This window comes from Ascidiella aspersa, chromosome 6, assembly GCF_963924565.1.
Source record: "Ascidiella aspersa chromosome 6, kaAscAspe10.2, whole genome shotgun sequence".
Taxonomy (NCBI): domain Eukaryota; kingdom Metazoa; phylum Chordata; class Ascidiacea; order Phlebobranchia; family Ascidiidae; genus Ascidiella; species Ascidiella aspersa.
Genome location: NC_139452.1, coordinates 24,226,351 through 24,247,451, shown reverse-complemented (window position 1 = coordinate 24,247,451; position 21,101 = coordinate 24,226,351). Strand labels below are relative to the sequence as shown.

The window sequence follows — 21,101 nt, the reverse complement described above, 5'->3', positions numbered from 1 at the left end:
TGCAATTTTTACTGCCCTTTGAAACTTAGAATATTTTTACACAAAGATGCGCGAACAGACAAACAACTGTGTTTTCTATTCCGGCATGCACGTACATTTGGCAATCAATAGGGCAGCAGGGCTGTACCATTGCTAAGGTCAGGGTCTCTCGCAAGTTAAAATGTTTTCAAGGTCAACCCGAAAAAAAAGGTTTCGTGGTGAAACGTTTTAGTTGAGTGCACATTAGGAACCGCGAACGCAAGACGGCAGAAAAACATTCGATTAATCATTTTTATCTTTACACACAACCTCATTATGAGTCAACTGCATTAGTTTGGTGACTGCGTTCGCTTTAGCGGAAAAACAACTTTTTGTTGGCGCTGAAAAAAGCCACATTATTTATCCGAGTCCATCATATTGAATGTAGAAATTTACCACTTTCTATTGGAGCCTTTATCCGTTAATGTATTTGGCTTACTAAAACTCGTTTTCTTAAGCTTCGCAGCCAAATTTCAAATTTTACTCCGAGAACTCAAAAAGAAAATCAAACCCTTGGCGCTTTTGAGTAAAATTGAACAATTAAAGTATAAAATCCATTTAGGCTTTGCATGGCTTTACACCACCTTTCGCTAAGATGACCTACATATATTCGTTCTGCTAAGCACGAACGGTGTAACACTTCGCTTCATTAAACTCATAAGCACAACAACTTTAGGTTCCGAACCCACACTCGGCGGGCTTACGAGCGAATGTAGCGACATCGGAAGCCTTTTATATCGAAACAGAAAATGAAGAAAAAGGAAAATTCGAAGACCAACTGTTGTGCGGACGTACCGACCAAAGCTGGACAACTATATAATTCTAGTTTTCTAATTCAAAGAATCAGAGCAAATTGCGGCTAATTCTAATTCTAATCTAATTTATGAATTGCTTGAGTGCTCTAATTCTAGTTGTAATTGTAATCTAGTTCGGATTTTACCAAAAATACTACTTTGTCCAACGGCATTTTTAATTCCAAGCATATTTTTTTAGTTGGAACGACTTGTATGTATTTTTACAGTCTAAAAAGCATAAAAAGGCATACAAATTAGCACACAAAAGAATAAATTGCGATTAAAATTTAAATTGTTTGTAAATAATTAAATGTGATTCTAGTTCACATTTTAGTTGAAGTTTCATATTTTAGAAATTCGGTAATTCTACTTCTAATCTAGTTTGATAAAAATCAAAACGATCTAGTTCTAATCTAGTTTTAAAAAGCTAAAATAAATCTAGTTGTCCAACTCTGGTACCGACCAATTTACTAACACTATATTTGTTTACTATGTTGCGATCGACTTGGTATTTTAGCTTTGTGCTTCTGATTGTGTAAAAAGATTCGGTTCGAACTTAAAACAAAACTTGTTTTTATCGACAACATTTTCTTTGGGCCGACATTTAAGTTAAAAACAGGATTTTTAAGCATTTAGTAAGGTGTCAAAAAATAATAAATTTGAATCAGAAGTAGATTTTTAATCGCGAAAAACCTTTTCAGATCACCTACCAAAAAAGGCTTACCAAAATCTTCGAAAAATCAAAACAAGTATAGGAACGTGAGCACTGGGGAAAATTTTATCATCTTACCTCGCTTGTTAAAGTTTACAAATACATCTTATAAGTACCGATAAAACTTATTTTTAGTTGATCTCTTCCTCTAATAAAAAAATTGTACTTAATTTACATTGGCTGGTATATCAACTTAAGTTCTAGTCTGGATGACAGAAAAATCTGCATATATAGAAAAATGAAGGCCATTAGTAATTTTGTTTGTTAATTTTACTCGGTGTGTGAGGGGGGAGGTAGGGTGATGGATTACATGATATACCCACGCTCTACGCTTCCTGCTATCTAATATCTATTTCCTGCAATACAAACTGCAGAATATCTATACGTAAATGTATTTTATGAAAAAACAAAAATACCACCAATAATCAGGCATCTATCGGTTAGGGGTTTTTGGCACAGTGAGAAAGACAAAAACTCACTAGCCACAGAACAGCAAGGCGCAGGCGAGGGCAAACGGAGCAAGCAATCGAACCCGGCGACCCGCCACCTTAGATTTATTTACCTTTGAGTTGATCCGAAGTGTTTCTGACCTATAGCGCCAAAGTGAACTGACTGTCGTGTCGGATTAAATAAAGCCGAACGCGGTTTTTGGCCTTTTGCCTGTCAGCCTATGTCAAGGCGGATTATGACAACAGGAGAAGCCCACAATACTTTCTCTCCAGTTTCAGACTGATTTACTGACGTTTCGTTTGGGAAGGTTTCGTCCAAGGCTGCAGTGTGTTTTTTGTCGCTTCTGCAACTTGCGATTTGCTGTTAAGCCTTTTAAAGCCGAGCTTGAGTAACGTTTTAAAATAGACCACTTACGCAGTCGGCGCTGATTCTGATTGGCCATCATTATTGAACCTTTGGGCAAGAGAGTTCAGCGCCTCTTACTCAAAACAACAAATCTACCCATTGACAAAAAACCCTTTGTGCTGCAAAACTACTAGCAGTAAAATCACGGCGTTTTTTGGCCTACTTCCACAAATCGGAATAGTTTGCAATTTGTTTACGATTCGACAACTCAAACTAAAACTACCAGCAGTAAAATTCACTGCGTTTTTGGCCTACTTGTGCTAGTGGAAAAGCTTGCATTTTGTTTAGGACTCCACAACTCAGGCTTAAAATAAAACTGTGCTCACTCAAACAAACAGTTAATTAGTATAGAAATTTCAGAGGAAGCACATAATTGCTAAAGTCCGACTAACTGAAAGCGGTATATTAACCCTGATAAAATCTACTCCGTTTTTTGCTAGACTTTAAAATGTGATATATATTCATTTAGCTGGCCTTTGAAACATCTCAAATGGCCTTCTGATGCAGATGTTTACCGTTCGCGCGCCATTAGCTAACTTGCAATTCTAATTGCCCTGGCGGCAAATCAAAATTCCGCTTTTAAATGTGCCTAATAGCTGGTTGCCAAGCCGCTTCAAACGATTTGAGTACATCAAAGCATCGAATGGCATGTAACAAGGCTTGCAAATTGCCATCAAATAAGCGACCGGCACCCTTTATTTTACCTTGTTTTCAAACCATTTTTGCACAAAGCATTTAATTAATTTTGGATTTTTCAACTGCAAGTTTTGTTACGAAACAGACAAGAATGACCGCCGAGGGCTAAAAATAGTTTCAAAACAAAACATTGGTTTTATGGGTAGAAAGATATAATAGATTGCCACACATAATAGCATTCCAACAACAGTGATGTGTTAATTTCTAGCAAAAAGTCATTGCTTAAGCAATTAAGCGTAATTTTGTTACATCCATATCGAAGGCATTTAATTACTTCAAATGCAAAAAAACAAAATACCCTGAGGTATACTCTACTTACAAAAGGCCAATTGATAAAGCCACTAATGTGTTTCGGTTACTTGTTGTTGCGTTAAAAAGTTGTAATTAATCCAAAGATTCAATACATAAAGATAGCAATATATTAACACTTTATAACATATATTACTATAGCCGTTTTGTCCTACAAAATTTAAACCAAGCACCTTGCAACTACAGTTTTTATTAAAAAAAAACGCCACACCTGTCGTACAAGGAATCAAAATTATTTCGACAATCCTCGCGACCTTTTAGGAGACCCTCAAAGTTCAATTACAAGAATACTTTCGCGCGAGGTAACACTCGTACTAGCGCCAACTCTCCGTAATATGTAATTAACCTGGCGACAAACTGCCTAATTGCTCTAAACCAGTGCTTCCCAACCTTTTTCAGTTCGCGACCCACTTTTAATGCAAGTTTTATTGTGCGACCCAAAATGAGATGCGACCAAATTGTTTAGCAATAATTAAACATGCAAATAATTGGAAACAAGCATAACAGTTGTATAAAACCTGCATCTTTACTACTGGCGTATATGTAATAAAACAGTTATTGCGACAAAACACGTCTTATTGCTACGTATATTTGTTACATTGTTGCAAAAACGTTACGCAATGAAATCCAATAATTTCCCGATTTAATAGAAAACTGTAGCATTTAGAAATGCTTAGCGACCCACCTGAAATAGCTTCGCGACTCACTGGTTGGAAAGCACTACTCTAAAAGGAGCAAAATGCAATAAAAGCTGAGTTTTACCAGCAGACCATCGATCAGCCCGGCAACCACAAACAAGCGAAGTCGGCAACAAAACGGAAAAAAGTGAAACGTCAGGCACAATGAGCAACAAAGCACCAATTTGTCACGTTTAACAAATTATGCTACACAATTTTATGGTATCATTCACCCATGTGTAGTTTAATGTAGCCGTTACAAATTTAATGGCTGTACTTGTTATTGTTACTGTTTCCTAACTCATAGCGTGAAATCTTGCGATCAAACTAACCTACAAAAACAGTGAGGAACTATAACTGTTCGGGTTATCGGCCGTGGTTATAGGTTAAGGTCTAACGTTAACCTTGACACTTTGAGACCACATTTAAATTGTGATTCGTGGCCCTCAGTTTGACCCTAAGTTACCTCACGTATATACTGCGATCAACAATCTCATAAACGCCGGCACGGAAATATTGCGCAATACGTAAAATCCGACACCATTACACCAATTAACAGCAAAATCTGAACTAAATAAAAACAGAAGTCCACATTTTTGTAAAACTATAATACTTATCCAGTACTTCTGCCTGCATAAAGTTTGTGCATGACAGCAAAGGCATATTTATCAGCTTTCCGACATACTTTTCGTTTCTTGACTAACTTTTGCAATAATGGAAAACAGCATTTTCCCTTGAAGTTTGTCAATCAGCAATGGTGCATTTGCTTTGTATAGTGAATAAAACAAATTCTTTGATATGAACAATCACTAAACAATCGTCATTGTTAATCTAGTGTTGTCCGAATCTCATCCCTACTGATTGGTTTGGCCTATGTGCATTCTTACACGCAAAAACTGTGTTTGCAGTTGCTTACCTGGGGGCAAGGCAGATGCTTCTGTGACGTAGGTGCCCGGTACGACTGGGAGTGTTCCCCAATGGGCGTTGTAAATTTTTGGCCCTATTACAGAATAAAATAAAAACTTGTTTGGCCGTGTCCAACTCAATTGCTGTATTACGAAAAACAGTTTGGTATGCGTGAATGTCAATGTGATGTCAACTGAATTTACGTTTATAAAATTCTAGTTTTTCTAGAATATAGTCTAGTTTAACTCTGGCAATCTTCTTCTCGTATATATTGTGTTTTTAGCATATCTGTTTTTTGGCATATGTTCATTAAATGTTTTTAGGGGTATAGAAAGGGGTTCTATCTGCTAAGCATAAAAAAACACGCTGCTTCGTGATAATGTATAGTATAGCAACCTATACTCGTAAATAGTCTTGCAAGATTTTACGGCCTTTACTGGATGCTTTTATGAAGAATTATATGGGTTAAATTAGCATAGATTTAAATGATAGCTGCTTATAATGGACTTACTTATAATAAAAACTTACAAAACAACAGGCCAGTTTTACATTGGACTTGACATTAGTTTATTTTCGTATTCAACACGAAAAACGTGATTCACTTATGTTAGCCATGACGTTCAGCCTTAACCTTATAGTTTTCTAAATAGTTACCACGCTGAAGGGTATAAACAAGACTGCCATACTCAAACAAATGTAGCCTTTCAAGTAAGTCTTACGACGTTATAAAAACAGGCAGAGACTATTGAACATGGTTGGATTTTAAAAGTATGTAACCGATTTACTACTGAATCGTCGGTACGAGTCGCTACAATTCACTTTCAATGGGCTGTGCCCCTTTCTTCCATGGGCTCTAAAGGCTTTGTGCCCTACCTGTTTTAGAAAAATATGTCATGAAACCATGTTTCAGAAAAATATGTCATGAAAAGTCACTGTAGGGAGGTGTCTGAAATTATAATAAAAAACACAAATCACTGCCAAACAAAAACTAAATGCTAAAATCTCGTAGCTCCTGAAGACAGCCCTCCGGTCCTCCAAGGGGGTGAGGGTCAAATTTAAGAAACCCTGTCCTAGAGCATTATCCAAAACTATTGAACATTTGTGTGTTTCTCATTTATCCGTTAAAATAAGGAACTAAAATTCAGTTTTTGGTGGTTTATATTGCGACACAAAAGGTTGTGAAAACAGCCCATATTCACAATGCAACACTTCTGTGGAAAAAATCCAATGTGAAAAACGAGCCAAAATGCGGCTTTTGCTTTGTTTTGCGACTCTAAAAACTTGCCACGAAGTTCAAGAAATCGTGCTCCGCTCGCTTCACGTTTTTGTAAACACGGCCGAAACTGACTCAGGACGGTCGCCTGTACGGCGCAAAAGTTTAAGCCGCGATTAAAAACTTGCAAGCGCGACGACGTTGGAGCGACTTGTACACGCTTGACCGCGAAAAACGACAACGACTGCGCGACTTTTCTCAACAGTCAAGGTCACGGAAAGTTTTCAAGAAGAGCGTTTTTCATTCAATCTATTTTTTGTTTTGGTGTTTTTGTGCATACGAACGAAAACCACGCTCAGATGATCAGCTAAGAAATAAAATTTGCTAGAAATTAAGAAACGGCTTTTTTGCATTGATTTCTTATCTTGGGATCGTGCTTCGTAATATTGTTGACACAAGTGGCCTGACCTTTCGAACAACCAAGAAGAAAGTTTACCGACAAATTAGGCTTTTAAAAGACTATGTCCGGTCGCCAATAAATCAAATATGCTCGAACATGTTTCGCAAGGACCTTTCGTCCGTCGGTTATCGGTAATATTCTTAATAAAGCGTTTATTTTTAGTAGTAAAGTCTTTTGCTTTAAGATTGAAAGAAAATACTGGGTATTGGAAAGCTACATCTTTCCATAATTTCTGAGGTTCCATCGCTAACATTAAGCAGAAGTCACTTTGGAGCAGAATAGCCTACATGGGTTTTCTTGGTAAATTCAATACAAATACCAAACCCATAGTATTCGACAAATCGAGATTTCTCTGTTCCTAAACATAATGATGACATGACGTATTGCCGAAACATATGTGCACAGCTAATTGTCAATTTATGTAATATTCAATATTTACTTTACTTTTTTTTATCAAATCCGATTGTTAAAACCAAAGTTGAACGTTTTAATACTATCGCTTACGAAGTTTAGACGAAATCTTAAAAGTTTGTTTATCAAATAAGTTTAGAATTTTTCAACACGTGTCACAAGACATATGTATCCAAATGGACTAATGGTTACACAAATTTAAATAATATAAAATGACCCCTTTAAAAAGGTAATTCACCGACCTATATTATAAATAAGTTTAAATAAACCACTTTAAAAATGCTTCAATTGCTATGAAAATTTCTAAAACAATACCTAATAGCTATTATAACGATTATAAAACTGCATCTTTCATCAATTTATATATGTGGAGTTTTGTGCTAACGTCAAAACTTTTTTCAACTGTTAGAGGATAATTTGAATGTGCTTCTTGGACCCTAATATGGTAGCCGTCGACAAACACCAAATTATTGTTGATTAAAAAACAAAGTGGACACCTAAAATCAACTGACACCTTTAACATTGTGCAATAAATGTATTAAAAAAAGTTATAAATAAGAGCAAGAATAATAGATATGTTCAAAGAAACGTTATAAAATTATAGTGCGCATAATCAGCCAAGTATCAATTGTAAACTACATCAAAACAAAAATCAGTTTCAGTGTAAAAGTTAAAAGTGTTAAAAATTTAGATTTTGAAGAAAAACTTCGTGATTAACGTTATGTGGTTTAAACATATGTTTAGGTTTCGTCAAATTCGTCATCTTGTTATTTAGTTATGAGTCACTTGCGCTATACATGAAGTAAAACCATTATACTACTAATAAGGAACAAAATACGATAAAAATGTAAAACAACACTTCAGCGACAAAACAAACTTACAATTCAAAAAAATATAACAATTTTTTTTGATAAATAAAGCAAAAATAGAAATACTCAAAGTCAGTTATGGGTCATCTGCCAAAAGTTACAATTGAACGATCAAGTTAAAACCAGACGAAGGTCGACTGAGAAAAAATCGAGATCGGTGATAAAGCCTTCACTGCTTTTCTTTTTTGACCATGATTTGATCGTAAACGGCCTGAATGAAGACGTCACCACCTTCGTACTCGTTTTCAACCTCAACCACCTCCTGGACTCTCAGGTCGTCGTCGTTCTCCCCCTCCTTGCCGGAACCGGGGCAACACCAGATGTCGGTGACGTCATTCGGCATGACGCAATAGGCGACGAAGATGAAGAGGCCCTGTGTGGCGCGTATATGCAAATACCGGGTTACTTTTGATTTTGTTTTCGCATAATATTCGCGTTAATACTGTGACTCAGTGATTGGCGGGTGGTGTTGTTACGTGCTTAATTAGCACTACAAAATTATCACCGGTTGCTAATTACGCCGACTGTAAATTCTAACATTCATTATTAATTTTGCGCCTTTGTTCTTAAATGTAGGGCTAGGAATTAGGTTTTCGCATTTCGAGACATGTATAATTGTATATTAACGTAATATTCTTGTGCGCTGTGGTGTTCGCCGTTAATTGAACTTTAGACATGTTTTTTCCTGTCTCCAAACATTTCTGCAAATCTCACAATCATTTATCGCTTGTTTTCCGGCGCGGTTTAACTTCTCACTAAAAGGTCCGCCCAATGTTATCTTTCCACGAAACGGCCGCCCTGTAAGGCAGGCCTGGGGTTTCCGGGAGCGCGTCGGTTCCCGTGAAAAGGAGTTTTGTTTTTAGCGTATATTACGAGCGGCTCACCGCCTACAGGAGAGAGACGTCTGGGTGTAGCCTTGTGAAATTAGCGAGTAAAACTTTAAGTTTCGTTATGCTCTGTCTGTCGCCTTTGCAAGTAATTGTGTGTGTCTAAGTGTCTTTATTGCTCGTGGTGTGGAAATATTCTACTCTTGCAACCAATACATCTGTACATTTGGTTTTCTTGTTGTGGTCTTTAATATAAGTTCTCTTTGGTAGGTTATTTATTGCCCGAAAATAAGAACTCACAGCGACTTTACAGGAGGCCTAGGTAATTTTCTAGAATTACTAGTAAAGTCGTAACAGTGTTTAGCAGAAATTTTAAAACGAACACATTCTAGTCAAACCGATATAGCAACATCCAAAGTTATTCATTAATAAGTTCTTAAAATGAAATTTTATTTTTCTTCACAAAATCGACCACACCATTCTTTAGAAATAAACAAAACAATGTAAAATGGTTATATTTTTGCTTTAGGCATAGTTATACTAAAAAAGAGGTTCGGTTGTAATTTGTAAGTACCGGAAGGTCTTCTTTTTAGTATTTAAAAACTGGTTGGTTTATTTAAAATGTGAAACTGCAGTAGAATTAAAGCAATAAGTGGAATGAGTAAATGTAGGTTAAAAATGATTAAATTGGAGCATCCTCCTTTTGCCAATTTAGTTTGCCATGTAACCTAATTCTTATAGTTAACTACTCATACTTTTTGTATAACATATAGAAAAGTGATTTAATTATTCTACCTGGTAACTCAATAATTTTAGTTGGCTAAGGCAATTTTTTTCTATACTTATGAAGTAAGCTGCGGAGCCTATCAAAAATGAATTCGAGTCCCAGGTATTAGCTGTAGCTTATACACTGAGTGACATTGAAAGCTATCATGCGACAAAGCTATACCTGGATTAGGTTGAACAATGTGAAGAGGATCGAGAGTGTTTGTACGAGAGGGGATTCGTCGGACTTCAGCATCATGTTGCAGCACAGCCAGGTAGCAGTGAACAACGCAATCAGGACGACGGCTACGAGGAAGTCTGACAGGTGAATTTTAGGCTTTTTTTCGGGGTTCGACTTTTCAACTTCCTCGTTGGTTTCACCGTTTTTCTCGACCTATGCAACAAAAAGAAATACAAAACAATGTTGCTTTTTGGAATTTGGACATATGTTAAACGATTGAGTTTGTATGTGTGGAGCAAAGGTTATGGACCAACTGGGTCAGGTGGTACTGCATACTTAATCAACTTTGTTCACATCACTCCTGAGGGAATTTATTTTGTAGTGTCTGTTTACAAGGTTTTAACATTGCGACGAACTTAAGGGAAAGAAAAGGGTAATATAGAGGCAACATTGAGGCTGTTGGAATGCAAGTCGTACAAGTTGATTCAAGTGCGATTGAAAGAACTTTGACTCGCTTCTTTGGAACAATGTAAATGTTTCCCAAGCGAGGTTGTATTACATTGCTATGCTGTTTTTAAAACAATATTTTATCCATTTATAGGAGATTTAAAATGAGAACCTTACCGCGGTGGAGAAGCAAATCCTCTTGCAGGCGACAGCGAGGATCAGGAGGACATCCACAACTCCGAAGACACCGACAGGAAGCAGAAAGCCAAAGGTGAACGAATCGCCGCGAATCCAGCACATGTTTCGCGCCAAGTAGGCCGAGTTGAAGAAGATGTCGTCTTAAAACGGTGCAATGTTTTCATTTTCGTGACGGGCGCTTAACCGTGAAACAAACACTTTCGAAATTTGAATAACACTTTCATTACTAAGCAGCGATAAAGTCCATTTTGTATACAGAATCTTAGGTACCATTTTGAACGTTTCGAAAATTTCTTTATTCAAAGAGTTATTCGCAGCGTTAAAAATTATACTCATGGACTTTGGTATTCTTACTACGTATTACTACAACCCCTGACGTTTATGGAATCTATTTAAACAGTGACTGTATATTCCCATTTTTCAAGGCCATAGTAAGCAGATGAAAAAGATTTGATATTTGCTGGTAAGATGTATAGTTTTAGAATATCGTGTAACTGATAATCTACTTGGGGTCCACAGATTGTTCAATGTGGCATACAGTGATCTGCAGAAAAAGACAAACTGAGAAGCCACGGTAGCTTGTTTTATCGTTCAAGCAATATTTTGCGCATCACTCGTACCTACCAGCTCTGTAGCTCTCCTTGTCTGTCACGAGAAGTCCAAAGCTTGCAACCAAACCTACGATGACAAGCGACAGGAAGTAGGGAAGAATGGCAATCCACCTCGATGGGGCATTCGAGCGACCCTATTTAAACAACAGAACATTTTTTGGTCTTATTCATCTTGCAGATAATCACGCACAACGTTCAACTAAAACCATCATTCGATGTTGCAATTAACTGTATACTTGAAGTATTTCGGGATGCATGATTCGTCGTATCTTGGTCCGTCGAATTTCGACTGTTTTAGTTTATTATTTTCAGAGAAATTTTATTTTCACGGCATAAAACGTTGCGTTCAATTTATGGTTGCAAAGTACGAATAGATTTGGTAAAGGGTCGGCAGCAATATAACCCTTGTTTTAAACGAGCACTGATACTATACCACTTGGTATGGAGTAATGGCTCTGATCCGATATTATCAGACATTCCTACTTCGAATACCGCTGTGGCCAGTAGGACACATCTAATACTAATTGGCGTACTGAAACGTTTCAATCTCAAACAACTAGTATTGAAGGAATTATTTTAGAATTTGCTCCGTATAAGGGAGGAATGCACAACAGAACTTGGTAAAGGATTAGCAACTACTATACTTGGTACCGGTTTAGCCTTGTTTTTGTTTTATTAAATATAATATTGCTTTAGGATTTGTTTCTAATGAAAGAGTCTATGATTATTGAAAAACGGTCGAGAGATTTGATAGGGAGCATCTTTTTGATCAAATAAGTTTTATTTGCCACGCATAAGGGTAAGCACCAATAAGCAACTGTGAACGAAATAAATTAACTGCATCCCTACCATGGCCGGCACAACGAGGGCCTAAAAAATTAAAAATACCTGTAAGTCAGGTGTGCTGTTAGGATTTTAGGCATTTATGACAGAAATAAAACAGAAAATACACAATATAGAACATAGTAGTGACAAAGATAACAGGTGAATAACACTTTTTAAATGCGAGTTAGAGTCAGAATTCACTCTTGAATAAAATATATCTACTAAAACAGAGATTACAAAAATACTGGAGTTATTCAACAGCGTATTTTAATTGTTCTAGCCCACCTTTATCACGGCGTGAGCCAAGTAAGCGGCGTAAACTGTCAGCCAGAACCAAGAGGCGAGAAGAAAGTAATGCAGGAAGGCGGCGTAAAGTCGACAACCCATCGTCATGTGCGTTTTATCGATACCGACGATGTAGAGAATGTTTGCGACGGCGATACACAGGCAAATATTCACCAGGAAAATGGTGCTGTGACGGACGCGCAGTTTTCTGCACGATAAGTAAACGTATGTTTTTTTCTTTTCCAGTTTAAACTGCAGGGCTAAACTATAGTATGATTCTGGTTTAAACTGCAGGGCTAAACTATTATATGATTTTTGACAGTTCCGAAACCAGAGTAGACATTGCACAATTAGGCTGAAAAGTGTTCGAATTTACCTAGTTAAAAAGCAAAAAGATATGAGAAATCAACTAGTACCTATTTCGTAAAGAGGTGGCGGGACGGAATATATTTATTGGCGGGCCGAATATGACCCATGGGCCATAGGTTGCCCACCCCTGGTTTAAATGTATCTTTGCTTATTTAATAACAGCAAAGCGGCAATCAACTTACAGTCATAGAGTAAGGTCCATGTTGCTGTACTAAAGTATTTTTGGAGAGGCATTTTAACGGGCGGTATTTAAAGTGTTCGTGTTAGCTTACAGTGTTAATGTCATATGGTGACAAAAAGAGTGCGTTGTGCGTAAAGTTTGGTTATAAAATCTTAGTTTAGAATACAATAGCAACAAATAATAAAACTCTTTACAAAATCATCAGTTAAAACGAGAGTCAAAAACAAAGGCCCGCGGTAAACGAGAAGTGTATTTCGTTGGACAATCATAAAGTTTTATATTTTACTAAGAAACTGAAGTTAAATAAAGAGTAAAACCTGTTTTGAAGGTTTCGGGTTAAAATGTTTCAGACTTTTTTTTTCATGTTGAGGCCACTTTAACGGAACAGATTTAAGGTTATTTTTTAGTTTATTATAGTAGCAAAATTAAAATGACCGATTTTAGACCATTGTGGAAACATAGTGTAAATAATCAGCACACGATTCGTAATGTTTCTTCGAAATAAACAAAATGTTAGCACTTAATTTGTGAATCATATACTCTAGTCTAGTTTGTTAATCATATACTCTAGTTTGTTAATCACATACTCTAGTTTGTTAATCACATACTCTAGTTTGTTAATCTTATACTCAATAGTTTCGCCTTTATCGCAAAACATCCCTTCTTACCAATTTTCAAAAAAAAAATCATTTACTCACTTGAAAGCCAAAAAGATGCATATGGTGAGAAAGTTTCCAACTTCCAAAACGCCAACGCCAAGGTAACTCAAGGATGCCACTTGGAATTTCGATGGCATGTTTCTTTTTTCCTAGTTGGAAAAGAATAAGAATAGTTGTAAGCAAATAAAACGTAAGACATTAGCACGAATAATTCCAAATTAGTAACTGTGAGCCATGTATTCGCATTGATATGTCAATTATTTTAAAGTGTTGCGGAAAAGTTGCATAAAACCAAATTTGAAATATCTGATTATATAAAGCTACACGGATTATCTGATGTTATCGAAATGGATCTGATACCCGATGCCAAGTTAAAGTATCGGTACACGTTCTTTACTAGGATAGTATCGGTGCCGATCCGCTACCAAATTAATATAGACATTATTTATAGTTTGTGTTACAACGCAGCAGTTTCTACTTGAAGGGTAAATTTATGACTATATAGTTAAATTAACAACAGAAGGATTTTTAACCACTTAGAGCAAAAGCAAGTTTTACCTCAATACCCTGAAAGAAAAACTAAATTTGAACGATTAATTTTATCTTTTTTTGTTAGTTTCAGCAACCAATGACGTCATCGCTATCGGATCGGATCGCGGGACTTTTTGTCTAAAATATCGGAGATCGCTACCGATTAAAAATGTATCGGACATTACTCAGAGCTACCATAGCCGGCGACCCAAACAAATCAAACTGCGGCCCAATTTTGGGGTCGCGACCCAGTGGGTTGAACATCACTGCTTTAAATCACCTCAACAAAAATATAGAAAAATAATCACATTAACAAAAGTGTTGAATATGGCTACTGATACTTACCACGATCAGTGCGTATTGTCCAAGCTTATAGAAGACGCATTCTGGCGGCTTGGTTCCCATACGCAGCTCACCCAAGTCCGGTGACCAGTGGTTATGAGTGTCGTCCCAAATGTTGCACTGCGTCCTCGTAACAGTCTCCTGTGACAATCAATTCAAATTAACGCCGCGGCTAAGTTAGAAAACACGGTCGAAATCTTTACATGTCATTGACAAAAGCGATATCCGACAATAAATTCAAAAAATCGAAATTCAAAAAATCGAATAAATCGGATGCCCAGTGTTTAGGGATATATCGTTGCCTTTCCGATACCTAATTAATAAGTGCGTTTTTAGTTATTATTTGTCAACCAATTCAACGTTTTAAACATTAAAAACAAAATTCAAAGATTTGTTTCTAAGAAAACAATAGATTGAAATCGCTACTAACCTTTCTCTTCAAAAGCAACTTTTCATGAAAATTTTTAAGTTTCAATTCAATAAATTTTTTATATTTTACTTTAGTAATTATTTTATTTGGTATCTTGTATATCGAAATTAAATTTCGTAAATATTGCACATCCTAAGTTGAGGTCACACATAAATATGGAGCAAACAGCTTTTTAATTTTTTTTTACGTTTGTTGCGGTAGTCATATGCATTTCAGGTTAGCTTACTTACCACTAGGCCAAAAAGGGGAACTGCACCCTGAACTGCGGTTTGTTGCTTGAAAACGATGGTCAGACCGTCGGTCAGTCGTCCTTGCGAGGTCAGTCCCGCCACACTTACAGATATTATCTGCAAAACAACTTAAACTGTTGTCTGATTTTTTTTTATTGTCTAACTCAACAAACTGCACGCGAACTGTTTACGAAGACAAAGCAAAAGTATTTATTTTTTCAATTTGTACTTTTATTTAATAAATGCAAAGTTGCTCGTGCACTGCATGTTCTCACAAAGAAGATATTTGAAGTAAGCCTTATAAGTTCATTTTTTCCTTTAACCAGCTAGTTTTTTATTGGACTTTACCGAAATTTACCAATTGACAAACCATTTCCAGTGCAAATTAAAACATTAGTAACCAAAATTAATTTTTATTAAAACCAAAAATATTTTACAATTTTGACAGGTTGAAAAAACATTATTTGCATGCCAGACGAAGTCTTTGTAAATCATTATTTATTCCGAAAGGCAAAAATTAAGTCAATTTTTTTGCTGAAATATCATGAAACACGAGTCAAGTCAATTCGTTTGAAAATATTCACTGAGGTGTACTTGAGTCAAGTCAAATCCAATTGTCCAAAAGACAATTAAGAAAAGTTATTTGTTAAGTTAATTTACTCAAATAGTGAAGAAAAAGCTATTTTTTGTTTTTGACCAGGCGATGTATTTTTTCCCAGGCCATTCCGTTACCTAATCGAATGCATTTCGACTAAAATTTCAGTTGTACATTTGTGCAATACATTTAACGAAAAACAATTGTTTTGTATAGGCCCGATTCTGGAAATATAGGTCTTATTCCGATTTAGACGGTACTACGACTATTAGGTATTAGTCCTATTTTGGTGTTATTCCGAACTGTGTTTTAGTCGAAAGTTGATGTTGTTGTTATCCTTTTGGTTAGGTACAGTGTTGCATAGGTCTGATTGTGGCTATTTAGGTTTTATTCCATCGGGTTTAGGATTGTTTCCAACGTAGACTGTATACATGGAAATTTTAGGTATTAATCCTGTTTCGGTCTTATTCCGAACTGTGTTTTATTTCAAAGTTGAAGTTGTTTTAATATCGGTCATAAGGCTGGAGTCCCTTACCAGCGATCCGCTTTGGCCGGGCAGAAAGAGGGCGTCGTTGCGATAAAGCAGGATCACGATCCTAACCGGCTTAGTCCCGGCTCCGACTTGACGCTTCGCTCGATTCTCGGTGGCGAGATTCAACAAGGATGCTGGGATGTCGACCGACGCTGTCACTTTGCCTGACGACCCCGGCTCCGTCAGTGATGACCTGCTCGTGACGTATTCGTTGTCGCTGTTCTTCGCCGGCTCTTGGATCTGAAAAACAAATATGGGTCCCTGATAGATGTCTGGAAGCCAAATGGTCCAATATGATTATTTGGTTGCTGTGGTATCGTTAAAATGCGTAAGGAATTTGTCAGCTGTCATAACGTATCGTATTTTCCCAAAGAACGACCCCGTTTAGGCGTACAATAAGCGGTGTTGTAAACAAGTCATTTTGAAATGACTTAATTCCCAGTCAAGTCATTTGTAAAATAACTTAATGCAGGTCATGTACAGGTCAAGTCCCAGTCCAGATCATCGGTTTCTCAAGTCAAATACCAGTCAAGTCATAATTAGAGCAAGTCAAGTCCTTGTCATAAAAATAAAACGTTAACTGTCTCAAGTAAAAGATGACATGAACGCAACGTATAACGATAGAATTGTTCTATGTGCAAAACTTAAGATTATTAAACCAATTGAAAAAAAAATGCTTAAAGAAAAAAACATCATTTCAACCCAAGTCATTTGCTCAAAAGACTTAAGTAAAGTTAAGTAATTTAAAAAGCACTTTAGTCAAGTTATAGACTTAATTCATTACAACACTGTCAATGAGTTGTTGCAATTAAGCAGTATCTTAGTTGTGGCATACGCAGTTTTCTTTTTAGAATTAGCAAAGGTTTCCATGTGCTTTATTGCTTTTCCGTTCATGTACTGCTAACAATATTCTAGTTAAATTATTATCTGTATATTGCCAGTATTGGTCTTTTTCTTCAGAACTTACCAACAGTGATGTCGATTCTGTGGCAATTGTAAGTTGGTTTTGATTTTCCGGGAGTGACACCCTTTCAGCAAATGCCTGAAAGACTTGCAGAAGTTCTTGGTTTTGATTTGTTGAGCTTTCTCTGCAAACAAGTATAGCTTCACGAATCCTGTCACTCAAGGCAACAGATAATTATATTTTAAATCGCACGCACCGTTTGCATCGATAAATTTTGAAAAAGTAATAAGGAAAATATCGTACAGCATTGGCTCACGAATAACGTTTTAATATTATTGCGTATTATGGCTGTTATAATTAAACCTTTATTGAAGTTCTGTTGTTCAAAGACAAAACGTATAAAATAGTAATACTATGCAGTACAGTCACTTCTAAATGTAAATCATATTGTCAGAGTCAAGGATTGTTTTTCTATCTAAAAAACAAAATTCTACAACTTGGCAATTACCCCAATTATGGCAATCCGTCCTAATATTAACAGTTTCTAATGGACAGCGTGTATGCATGTTTAACCTGCTTGCATGTTTGAGTGTTTCTACTTTAAATAGCTATTTTCTGAAAAAAAACAAAAAGTTTCGTGACCCGCTTGAGAATTTCTTGGGGCACACAGTTTGGGAAACGCTATTTTAAAGATTCGGAATGATATATTTAGTGATTATTGCACGGTGAACTTACGAATTATCGTTTCCAAGTGCCTGGGTGGTTTTCTCTGTAACAACTAGAATGCCATGCATGGTGTCAGGAGAAATCTGTAAACAACATTTTTTAGAAAATAATTATAAAAAAAAAAATTATATATAAATGTTTATTTTTTCATTCAGCAAAAGCCCTAAATGTTTTAAAATATTCCTGAACATTCGTGTATAATTGTATTATTGTTATTCTATAAGGCTATCTGTAAGTAAGACAACGACTAAGATTCCGTTGTTAACAATTATGACTTTGTAAACTTTATATAATATCTTGAACAAACAACGTCCATAACATAGTAATGTACTGAAAATAAGTTCTTCTGGTATTAATTAGTTTGTCCAACGTTTTGGCCTATTCAAAAGCCTTCATCAGGAAATGACAAACACGGCTAATATTCCGTTGTTAACAACATGCCATGATTTTGTAAACCTTGTATAACACCTTATTTAACAAACAACGTTTCATATTGCTGAAGTAACACTGTTCTTGATACCTCGACTGTGAGCGGGTCGCTACCAGACAAGCCGTGGAGAAAGTCGACCACATTCTCCGCGTTCGTTGACGCTATGTTGTCCATCATGACGATCAGATGTTTGACCTTAGTCTCCAGTTCTTCGGTGCTCACGTTTTGCAAGTCGGTCTTCGCAAAATTCAAACCGGTGTAAAATCTATTAAAACGCCTCCCCTTTTCTGAAATTCGGTTTTACAAGTGTTGCTGACAGTTACTTTAAAAAATCTCATTTTGTATTAATCTTGATAAAGCATTGCAAAGCCAAAAGGGTCGAGTAGGTCGACATCAAGTTGATTAAGACGTTTCGATACGAGCTTGTATCATGTTCAATTAATATCATTATAACTGTAGGATGATACAAGCTCGTATCGGAACATCTTAATGAAGATGATGTCGACCTACTCGACCTTTTGGCTTTGCAATTCATTATCAAGCTACATTACAGATCTGTGCATAGTGTCCCAAATATAATAATCTTGTCATGGCGAATAAGAGGGGAATTATCAGAGCATTTGAGAGACCTTTCCATTAATTACACTATAAATTGACATTTCAAGGTAAACTATGACATCATTTTTTGTGTGTGCGTGATTTATTATGGATTTATTGGAAGCTGTAGTTTGCTATTGTTTAAAAATTGGGGTTATTGCAATTGAACATTTTTTTCTCAGCTGCAACGACATCAAAAAGGTTAAGAACCACTGTGTTATATTTGATCATTAGACGACTATTTTCTAACTTGGCAAAACAGGTAAAAAATCTTGTCAAAATTCACACGTTAGGTTAAAATGTGTCAAAATCATTTCGTATTAAAATCATTTATAAATTAACGGAACCTGCAGCGAGGTTTTTGTAATTGTCGTTCAGTTCAAAGTTTTGTCGAAGTTTGTTTTACATCCAACAACATTTAACATATGATATCTTCTTTGGAGTAAGCGCAAGCCAGCATATTTTAACCACGACTGCTGGTAGATTGCATTAGGTTCATGTCGAACTTCGTTTTTGGTTCAGATGGTTGTGCATCTCTGATTTTGACAGATATATTGACTAGTACATGGTGTGTCTCTTTTCGGTGGTGTTTTGCAATTATCCTGCTTTTTTATCTCGACTACTGCATATGCAAGGTCTTGTTTATTTTTTGCAACAATGATGGGTTGTTTAAAAAAATTAAATCAATGTTTTTTCTAATCACGTCTAATTTATCTTTTTTTAGGTCAACGAATAACCACCCCTACTCATCAGTTATCATTGTTACCGTGTCTAGAATTCCTTCCATGGTTGTGTTGCATTCCACAAAGTAGGGTTCCTTGAATGAGGCGCTGAGTCCGTCTGCAGCAAGAATGCACTCCGCTTTGCCCACAGGACGATCTAAAAAGAAGATAACTGTTTGTTATCGTATATATATAGGGTACTGCTTACAATTTTGTATAGCTTTTCAGGGTTTAACGCTTGACGAAATTAACACAATTTCTAAAAATTGATGAAATAATAATAATATTATTACTATTTTTGTTAATTTTGGGATCTAAGCCTTCTCCAACATTGCTAGTTGTTGATCTCTTCTCCATATCGTAAGATGCAAGCAAAACCACAAAGGTTGTAAAAGAGATCCAAAAACAACTTTATTCAACAAAAGCAGAATACTATAGTTACGCAAAAAGCATCGTCAGTTGTGCTAATATACTACAAACACAACGAAACACCAAAATTATATGTAAATAAAATAAAATAAAACTATTCAAAAGTTTAAAAAGCCAATAACAGAATTACAATACAGTTCAGTAGAGCTGTAAACCAATACTGACGTTAAAATGGCAAAATAAAGAGCTACTATAATAAAAGGAATCACAATGCCTGAAGCAAAACACCGCCAAGAAAACGCAAAGAAATTCTGAGGTCGCGCAAAAGTAGGTCAAGAAAAGAGAGAAAAAAAAACATTCCCTAAAACCATGGTAGATGACATCATCCAGAAGGCTAGTTCCTGGAAAGAACGTTTCGGCCCTCCAAAAAAAGAACAAAGAAAAGCAGAGGATATAACAGTTTGGCCTTCCCAGTTTCCCAAGATACTAAGGATGACGATTAAAGAAAGGAAGTTAGCACCTAAAACAACTACAACGTATAAAAACCCGCAAACACTCGGAGTAATCCTTACAAATTATCGCCATTTAGCTTTCAACAGTCAAAATATTGATGAAGGCAAGTCGGGCCCATGTGGAAAGTGTGCTTTGTGTGGCAATTATGGAAAATAAAACTTCAATGGTTAACTGTTCTAAACAGCTCTACACTCCACAAGGTTATATCAAACTCAAACGCAATCTAACGTGTTCTAACTACGGGATTTATGTCGCGACATGTAAATTATGTAAAAATCAGTATGTCGGCCAAACAAAAAATAAATTCTCTACAAGATGGACCGCACATAGAAACCATTGGAAAAAGTTTGACATTTCAGGCAATAATGACCAATCTGCCCTCTTACGACACTACGCCACACATCACAGTAATGAACTAGAAAGAAAACCCCCAATACACGAGTGTTACAATGTAACATTTGTTGCACAACCCGAAATGGTCCAGCTGGACTTTCATGAGGATATTTGGTTAAATAAAATAGGAACTACCATCAATATTCAGCATATTATAACACCCACTATTAAATAATCCTTGTCTTACGTATTTTTCTCTTTTCTTGACCTACTTTTGCGCGACCTCAGAATTTCTTTGCGTTTTCTTGGCGGTGTTTTGCTTCAGGCATTGTGATTCCTTTTATTATAGTAGCTCTTTATTTTGCCATTTTAACGTCAGTATTGGTTTACAGCTCTACTGAACTGTATTGTAATTCTGTTATTGGCTTTTTAAACTTTTGAATAGTTTTATTTTATTTTATTTACATATAATTTTGGTGTTTCGTTGTGTTTGTAGTATATTAGCAGAACTGACGATGCTTTTTGCGTAACTATAGTATTCTGCTTTTGTTGAAAAAGTTGTTTTTGGATCTCTTTTAC

General features: G+C 36.1%; 1 protein-coding gene across 1 annotated transcript in view; it reads right to left on the bottom strand.

Moving 5' to 3' along the window:
• Positions 1-7,662: 7,662 nt before the first annotated feature.
• The window catches only part of LOC146140930 (uncharacterized), a 36,765-nt gene continuing 23,326 nt past the window's right edge, over positions 7,663-21,101 (bottom strand). The window contains exons 23-35 of the mRNA XM_083392744.1: positions 19,352-19,464; positions 18,079-18,225; positions 17,568-17,641; positions 16,896-17,016; positions 15,932-16,168; positions 14,802-14,918; positions 14,145-14,282; positions 13,308-13,417; positions 12,060-12,267; positions 10,963-11,083; positions 10,318-10,478; positions 9,697-9,906; positions 7,663-8,293 (exon numbers count right to left, since the gene is read on the bottom strand). Coding sequence (XP_083248870.1) covers positions 8,090-8,293; positions 9,697-9,906; positions 10,318-10,478; positions 10,963-11,083; positions 12,060-12,267; positions 13,308-13,417; positions 14,145-14,282; positions 14,802-14,918; positions 15,932-16,168; positions 16,896-17,016; positions 17,568-17,641; positions 18,079-18,225; positions 19,352-19,464 — 1,961 coding nt within the window. The 3' untranslated portion in view covers positions 7,663-8,089. The remainder of the gene's footprint in view (positions 8,294-9,696; positions 9,907-10,317; positions 10,479-10,962; positions 11,084-12,059; positions 12,268-13,307; positions 13,418-14,144; positions 14,283-14,801; positions 14,919-15,931; positions 16,169-16,895; positions 17,017-17,567; positions 17,642-18,078; positions 18,226-19,351; positions 19,465-21,101) is intronic.